Here is an 8,181-nt window from a genome sequence, read left to right on the forward strand (position 1 = left end):
ATCATCCTCGTGATGTCTGTGCCATAGAAAACGCTGTGGCTATATTGCCTTTAATTTACAAAAAATGGTCACAAGAAAATCTGAAGGGAAAAAATGGAAATCAAAGTTTGGTCCCCAATTGTTTCTCTTGATTTGTTTTAAAAAAGCCTCCAAATTAAAAAAATACACAGCTCAGATGAAATTCATATATAAAAGCAACCCTTATCTTCCGAAAAATTCACGAGGGCCAGCTTGCTGTCATGTAAACTTTGAAAAAAAAAAATAAAAGCTTAAAATAAATCTTGTCTCCGTGTGTCACTTAATAGAACCATTATTTGCTTGTAATATTCTTTGTCTCTCAGGGTTCAGCGGGAAAGCAGATGAGAAGGGGCCTAGGACTGGGGAACGCACCATGAGATCTGTGCCCGCACCCCCTGGCTCAGGGAGGAGCTCTGGCAGCAGGGCTGGGGAGCAGGAGCTCTCAAGAATCTCATACCAGTGACAAAAACAGGCGGGCAGGTGACCAGGGGACGGGAGGTGCTTTGCCACGTGAAGTGCCTGGCAAGGTTGTGTGCCCAGGAAACCATGAGATTCTCGAGGGGAGAGGAGCACTGGTAAGTGGGGCGCAGTGAAGGGATGCAGGGGACTGGGACAATTTCAACTGGGGAACGTCATGGACGGGTTAGGTCTTTGGGTGAGAAGGGAACTGCTGTCCTCCCCGTTTGAGAGCATTTCTAATCTTTCCTCATCTGAGATTGTGTGAAGCCAGAGGCTAACGGGCAGTGCAAGCACAGGCTGGAATGGAGGAGGAGAGATGGACGGAACAGGGGAGATGGGAGGGGAAGACTCAAGCTGAAGAGCCGTTTTCTGTCTTCTGTCTCTTTGGATCCACTTCATCCTGCACCAGTCATGGGGAGAAAAAAGGAGTTACCATCAAACAGTCACCACCCCAAGGTACATGATTTCTCCACAAAATTCTTAACTGCTGCTCTTTCCTCCATATGGCAATCTCTTGTTAGGCCTACCCTAAATCCAATCCCCTCCAAAGCACTCTGGAGTGCCTGACACAGCTGCTGTGCTGGTCGTGGTCAAGATGTGGACAGTTCCATTCAGAGGGACACCACACCCATGCAGTTACTTCCAGGAGGTGTACAAAGCTGAGGCTCACAGCACTCCAGACAGACCCCAGGGTGCACCCTTACAAGTCCATCTCCTGGCCTTGTCGCCACGAAGACAGAGGTAGTTCAGAGGTCATCGCTAAGCACAACCTCCAGCACCTCGACTCACTCACTCAGCACCATGACTGCTGGTGGGAGGACCTGCATCCTACAAGGAGCATACAGTGATTTACTATCCCCTTGCCACATCAGATTTGTTTACCCGTCTGCTGCTGAAGCAATGAGACCCGAGGCCAGTTTGAGATTCTCAGCAGCAGCATCCACATGGATTTAATCAACAGCAAGTAGCCTTGTTCCTTCTCCCCACCATTATCCTCACACTACTTCTCACCTCCTCCTCCTCTGCAGATCGTTTCTCTGCGTGGCCATCCTGCTCTTGCCCATTCTCATCTGCTTCTAAGCACAAGCAAGAAAGGAAAATCATAGGTTAAACTGAAGCAGCATTTAAGGGAATGCAATCTCACAGTCAAAAAGGCTCAGAGAAGGAATTTCCCTCCACAATCTTCTATTCCTCTGCAGCCTCCTACTCCTTCAATTTTCCCTACCTTCATCCTCATCACCACCTTCTTCTTCATCCACATCATCAGGATTCTCTTCATCATCCTCATCAGCTCCGTTCTCCTCATCCTGAACGAAACAAATTGGTCAGAGAAGAAACTGGTGCCAGGATGGCCATTTTCATGCACTCCCTGCTATAAGCACAATTTCCAGAGCTTCAGCCACTTTAGGTGTGCATTGAGTGCACTGTTACTCTGACACCGTTATTCCCACCACCCCTGCTGAATGCTCCTCCCAACCATCCTTCCTTCACAAAACAAATCCTTCCAGTCCATCCCCAGCAACACGAAGCTCCTTGTCTCCCACGAGCCTACATCCTGATGAGCTGCCGCCATCCCTCCCGACAACCAAAGCATCTCTGTGATTACAGGCTAATGACTTAGCCAAGGCTCACGGTACATCTGCTTCCAGATCTCTCTCGACCTCCATCAATCTGTGCATTTCCTCACTGTTCCTGCCCCCACCTTCCCCAACACAAGCTCCTTATGCGCCTCAGGATACCTCAGTGAGCGCAGGACCACATCTCCCGTGCCACATTCTCCCACTTGTTCTCGGCTCCATCCCCTTCTCTGACCTTTTTTTCTCCCTGATGGGCTGTGCTGACTGCACTAAGTCCTTCAAGGCTCATTCTTCACAATTGCCCAAGAGCTCGCTCTCCCTTTAGCTCTTCGCTGGAGCTCCCTTGGCCTGCCCCCTTTCCTAATCTCCCATATTCCCCTCATATTCGTTACCCACAGCGAGCACAAAAACCTCCCCGACGTCACCAAATCTGCCCCTCAGAAGGGCCTCACCTCCACTATCTCCTTCTTCTTTTCCTTGTGGACTGCCTTCTCTTCGAGTTTTTCCTTCTTTTCTTTCCTTTCCTATATATGAAATTAGGTGCGGGGGAAAGGGGGAAAACCAACAACATTCCGGCGGTCAGCGGCAATAAAAGACAGGGATGCCTAAACAAAGAATGCTCGGAGGAGAGGCGGAATAGCGGGCGAGGAGACATATTAGGCGTTAAATCCGCCCGCCTGACAAAGGAAAACAGCAGCGAACGCGCGTCAGAGCTACTTTTAGCCTGCACACGCATGTGGAAACCAGAAGCGGCACAGAAGAGTTTTAACGATTAAAAAAAAAAAAAAAAAAAAGGAAAATAAATCTTGCCCGTAGGATCGAGCCGTTTCCGGACCCCCCTCTCTCTCTCTCTCTCTCCTCATTGCACCCCTCCCTCCTCCTTCCCCCGCCATCCGAGGGCCCGCGCTTTGTGTCCACACAACTTTCCTCCCGCTCCGCCGTGACACCGCTTCCCGCCCCCCCCGCCCCGGCTCCGAGCGGAGCCGAGCCCAGCGCGCGCTCGCGCCGCCCGGCCAATGGGGGGCGGGGGCGGGGCGGGGGGCGCGAGAGCCCTCGGGGCCCCCCCCGGCCCGCCCCCGCCCCCCCATTGGCCGGGCGGCGCGCGAGGGGCCGCGCGCGCCCCCCGCCGCCAGGGCGCCTCGCGGAGCCCTCGGCCCCCCCGCCGGGCCCGTTCCCTCCCTCCCGTCGGGAGCGCGGCCGGCGGCGAGGATGCGAGAGGGGAGCGGGTGGGCAGGGAGGTGTCTCACCTTAGCGCTCAGCTCCGCCGGTGCCTCCTCGACGCGTTTTTCCGACATCCTGGCCCCCCGGTTGCGAAGGGAAGAGACCGGTGGGAACCGTGCGAGGGAGGGAGAAGAGAGAGCGAGGAGGGGTCAGCGGCGGGAGCGCCAAGTCCCAGCGGTCCGCAGGCGGCGGCAGGATCCCGCCCCGGGGGCCAAAGTACCAGGGTCTCCCGCGGCGGGGGGATCCGCTGGGGCAGGGGATTTATACAGCGCCGGTGACGAGGAAGGAGGGACCTGGGGAGGGAGGAGAGAGGGACGGGAGGCGGAGGAGGGAGGAGAGAGGGCCGGGCCGCTAGAACAATGTGCGCTCAGCCGCGGCAGCCCGGCTGCGGGGGCGCACCGTGGGTCCCCGCAAGGCGCCGCACGGCCCCGTCGAGGCCGGCCGAAAGCCCCGCTCCGCGGTGCTGCGGCTCCGACTGGCAGTGTCCGAGGAGGGGAGCCCAGCCTTCTGCCCGCAGCACGCCCGGGGTGCCGCCCGTATAGGCTGGCTGGCTCTCCAGGAGGAATCCGGGGGAGGCGAGAAGCGGCGCTGCGGGGCCGTGTGGGAGGGCAGCGCTGGCGACACGCGGCCTCCTGCCTGGAATTTTCCACTCCAGCTGCCCGCCCTTCCTCCCGCTGGAAGCGCTCCCGGCGGCGAGGCTCCTCCCGCCTCTCCCCACCTTCCCCCCCCTCGCCTTGCCCGCCCGGCGCCGGGCGCTTTTCCCGCGCTCTGCGCGCGGCGGAGGGAGTGGGCGGGGCCTCAGACAGGGGGTGGGCGGTGCTTCGCGGAGGGAGTGGGCGGGGCAGCCGGCGGTGGCGGGGGGGCTGATTAGCGATCGCATCCCCCGGTCCCCATATAAGGAGGGGCTCAGGCTGGGACGCCTGATTGGGCCATTCAAATGAGCTCTCTGCCTGGCAACAGGTTTCCCATTGGCTGGCGGCGGCCGGCGGGGCGGGGCGGGGGCGCGGGGCCGTTTGGTGCAGTGCGAGGCGAGAGGGGCCGCAGGCACGTGGGGCGGCGGGAAGGCGCGCGAGGGCGCGGGCGGTGTCCCGTTCGGCTCGGCTCCTACTCGCCCGGGACCGACCTCCCGCCCCGGGCCGCCGGCCGGGCGGCGCACGGCGTGCAACACTGACCCCTGCTGCCCGCCCGCCTCGAACCCGGACTCTGGCAGACGCTGCCGGTGCCTCCCTCCGGGCTGGGAAGGATCACCGCCCAACTCCGAGTCTCTCTTCAGCCGAAGGTCCTTCCTGCAGAACCGCAGGTGGTGACTTGCAGCTGCAGGGATTTGTTGCTAATGAAACAGATGTTCCCGTAGCTGCGCTTCAGCCCGTTGTTTATCAGCTTGAGCAGACCGGGATGACTAAATTCCCTTCACCTTTCCCAGAAGGTTTGTATTGTCCCGCTCTTAGTCACAGGCTCACACAAAAGAAAAAAGAAAATAAATCTGCACGCTTTTGCAGGCCTACCTACATACAGAACTAAGCGTGCACATGAGCGTGTAGGGATATACACGTGTACTCAGTCATTCTCACAGGTACAAGGCAAGGTTATTAATCCATCTGGCTGGAAAATGTGTTGAGGTACACAAGCCCGTGTCCTTCAGATACAAACTCAGCCTCTGTGCAAAGTCAGGGTTTAGAGCTGGTGCTCTTGACTTTAATCGAATGTGTCTCCGTTTGAGCATTTAACAGCAAAGGCATTGGTATTCGTGGAACAAAGGGCACTGAGTACAAATCTCCTGAAGGAAAGTATGAAAGAGATTGGATAAATTATAATCTGTGTGAAAGAGAGGTAGAAGGTCCCCACCTTGTCATCTCATCTCCTCCACAGCTACAGCTGCTTCTCTCATGATCTGACTAATTAACGTTCTTGCCAGCTACGCACAGTGCAGAGTGCCTGCCCCGAGAAACAGTCCTGTAACTCAGACACACACATCTAGACTAGTACCAAAATAAACCAAATTAGGAAAACGCATGCATTAATTTTTTTTTCCCTACTGTTTCACAAAACCCATCTGGCCAATTTCTCAGGTCTAACTGCTCTCAGCATTCTAGCCCTGGTTTGGTTTAAGTACCCCTCTTCCATCTTGGTCTTTTGCAAGAAGAAAATCTTAATTTCTAGATATGCACCTAAAAACATGACCCAAAAAAAAAAAAAACCAAAACCCAAAACCAACTTATAGAGTGGCCAGATGTTATTCCTCTCCGTTTCTTCTTGTCAGACTGTGCATGGCTCGTTGCTCTGCTGTTCTCACCAATCCAGGATTTTATCCTTTTCCTTTACACACTCAGCTACTGAAAACACGAAATTACATTGACACATATCCCTTGGCAAAGACATCTTCACGTTAATGCAAAACAGGCCTTGACACAGCATCCTAGAGGGGAGAAAGCAAAAGATTACGTTCAGAGATGTTCCCGTGCCCAAAGCTCTGTGCTGACAGAGACTGTGCACCCATGGATGCAAATAGACAAACACCTGTTTGGGCAAGGGGAGCTTGTTTCCAGCAACCTGTGGGATGGAGCTGTTTGGTCAGCACTACAAACTGGCATGACAGCAGCGACCTCTCCTTTCCTCCCCAGCACTTGCAGTGTGCAACCTCACGTTGTCCCTTCCACGCTCCCCACCACATCCCCTTTGCAATTTTTACCTCATCTGCTGCGTCTTGGCATTCGTCTCCTACCTGTGTTCTTGGCAGCACTCTTCCCATCATCCTCTCCCTGGCTTCTCTTTGTGACATTCTGTATCTTACATACAAAATTCGTCTCACATCCCCTCCTGTGTTTTTCACGTCCCATTTCGCTCTGCATGATTGTATCAGCTGTGCTTTTCCCCTTAAATCCAACGTGAAACTCTTCTTCATTCCTTGTGACCTGCCTGTTTCTGCATTCTGACTCTTCTTGCCCTTTGGCTCCTCTTGGTGAGATTCCCTGGGCTTCTAGTGTGCAGCCGCTTCCCTCAAGCCCTGAGGGCATCCATTGACTGTCTCACCTAGCTCTTCCCTGTGACTTCTGCTCCTCCACCTAATCTGTGCCACTCTGCATTTCGCCTGCCAGATCGATCTGCAGCTTTTCTCTGCTCCTCTCTCCCATCTGTGCTTTCCCCTTTGTTGCAAACGCAAGTACACTCATTGTGTGCTCTGCAGATGCCAGTCCCTGCTCAGTATGTTCTGTAGTCTTTGTCTGTAGTTGGTTTGCCAGCTCAGCAGAATATATTCCACCCTTTTCGGGGACTTATGTCCTTAGACAAAATGAGGGAGGTACAGAAGTTACATAACAGATCATTGTGTGGAACAGACACTGTCCATGTCTGCCTGTAGCCCAGACAACAATGGGAATGTCATTTTCTCCGTAGAGTGTCACAATTTTGGTGTCATACCCTGTTTGTGGTTGGTGTTTATGTTGATGTGTGCATGTGTTTAGATGCAGTACATGCTTGTTTGCGTACAGAGGGGATATTTTCCTTCTGTTACATTCTTTCACTTTTGCGAGCATAGGAAGTATGGTACCTTTCTATTGAGGTGTGCACTGAGCTTGCAGGCATGTGCCATCGCATGTGAGCACGTGGTTGAGATGTGTTTGGGCTTTCATGCGTGGTATCTATTTTTCTGCTCCCAGAAAATGCGGGGTGAACGCACCTAGAAGCAATTATTTATGCATTTTGGTCTATTACCTTGCTAGTCATGTCACTGTGTTCTGATGGGGGCATAGGAGATGGTGACTTCTGTGTTTATTTTGAAGGCTGAACAAAGTAACTATGAGCCATTTTCTGAGCAAAAGCAAAACACAATAACTGGGTATTTTAAGAATTGTATTTACTGAGCTAACTCCTAAGTGGTTCCAAACCTCTTCCAAACTGTTTGCTGAATAACAAAAGAGCAGAAGGATGTGTATTTGCATTAAATTTTCTTAGATTTACATAAATCCAGGAACGGAGTACATCTGTCCTTTCACTTACAGCACAACCAGCAAAATTTCAATGTGCAGAGGGAATGTGTTTATATATTTATATATTTAACCCATTTATATATTTAATCCACGCTGTTCATCTTTCTGTTCTGTGTCCATTAAAAATCCCAGCTGAGAATTCGCTTTGTTCTTCTTTCACGATGCCTATACTGAAGTTAAGAGGAAATACCCAAGAATTGAACCGCGGGCCAACTTTGCGTTGGGAAATGGCTTCCTGAGAGGCAGCATATTTAAATAAGCCCTGCAGGAGGGCCGGGAAGCAAGGCAGGTAACACAAAGAGAAGGAAGCAAGAGGAGTAGAAGGGAATGAGGAGGGGTGACACAGGTTGTCAGAAGACTGGAAAGGGGAGGGATGTTTTCAATCGTGGTTTTTTGTGAGCCTCTCTTTGCTAACGTAGCACAGATGGAGGTCGTGGTTCTCACTCACAGTGTGACAGACACACTCTTAACACGAGCAAAATATTCCGAAAGTAATCGCTGCCACGCAACGCAAGCTGCAGCCACCACAAGCTGGCTGTAGCATCCCAAATATGAATTGTCACATTTGAGGATCAAATCAGAGCTGTCCTTCACTCGGGGTGCCCTTCATCTGAGGTCAGCGTTAGTTGTTGGGTGAGGATTACGTAAGAGACACAGATGAAGGGGACCAATGAGGAAATGGCTGTGGGTAGCTCTGACTTCTGGTAACGAGGATTTCTTTGTCTTCCAGGCGTCCACGGGGCCCCTGGAACATTCGGGCGCGTTACGACGCTCTTTGTGCCTTGCTGGCCGGAACGCTAGGTCCGTGCCGGCAGCAGGTACCAGGGCACGGCTCCTCACCGTGCCCTTTATTTGCCTTCCCCACGTGATGCCCGGTTTGCCGTGCCCGGTTTGCCGTGCCGGGAGGGCGGTGCCGGGGG

The 8,181-nt window shown here is 53.3% G+C and overlaps 1 protein-coding gene across 1 annotated transcript; it reads right to left on the bottom strand.

Moving 5' to 3' along the window:
• Positions 1-622: 622 nt before the first annotated feature.
• Positions 623-3,531, bottom strand: PTMS (parathymosin). The gene is made up of 5 exons (XM_066341121.1): positions 3,302-3,531; positions 2,507-2,578; positions 1,703-1,784; positions 1,489-1,553; positions 623-877 (listed from the first exon to the last, which is right to left on the bottom strand). Exons 1-5 carry the CDS (start codon positions 3,347-3,349, stop codon positions 827-829), a joined length of 318 nt encoding a protein of 105 aa, XP_066197218.1. The 5' UTR covers positions 3,350-3,531; the 3' UTR covers positions 623-826.
• Positions 3,532-8,181: the final 4,650 nt, after the last annotated feature.

The sequence above is a fragment of the Sylvia atricapilla genome, chromosome 2 (genome assembly GCF_009819655.1).
Source record: "Sylvia atricapilla isolate bSylAtr1 chromosome 2, bSylAtr1.pri, whole genome shotgun sequence".
NCBI lineage: Eukaryota > Metazoa > Chordata > Aves > Passeriformes > Sylviidae > Sylvia > Sylvia atricapilla.

Excerpts from the sequence above, each read along its gene's own strand:
- PTMS (XM_066341121.1), bottom strand. The coding sequence starts at position 3,349 with ATGTCGGAAAAACGCGTCGAGGAGGCACCGGCGGAGCTGAGCGCTAAG. Across the intron at positions 2,579-3,301 it reads CGGCGGAGCTGAGCGCTAAG|GAAAGGAAAGAAAAGAAGGA; the intron begins GTGAGACACCTC and ends TTTCATATATAG. Across the intron at positions 1,554-1,702 it reads AGGTGGTGATGAGGATGAAG|AAGCAGATGAGAATGGGCAA; the intron begins GTAGGGAAAATT and ends GCTTGTGCTTAG.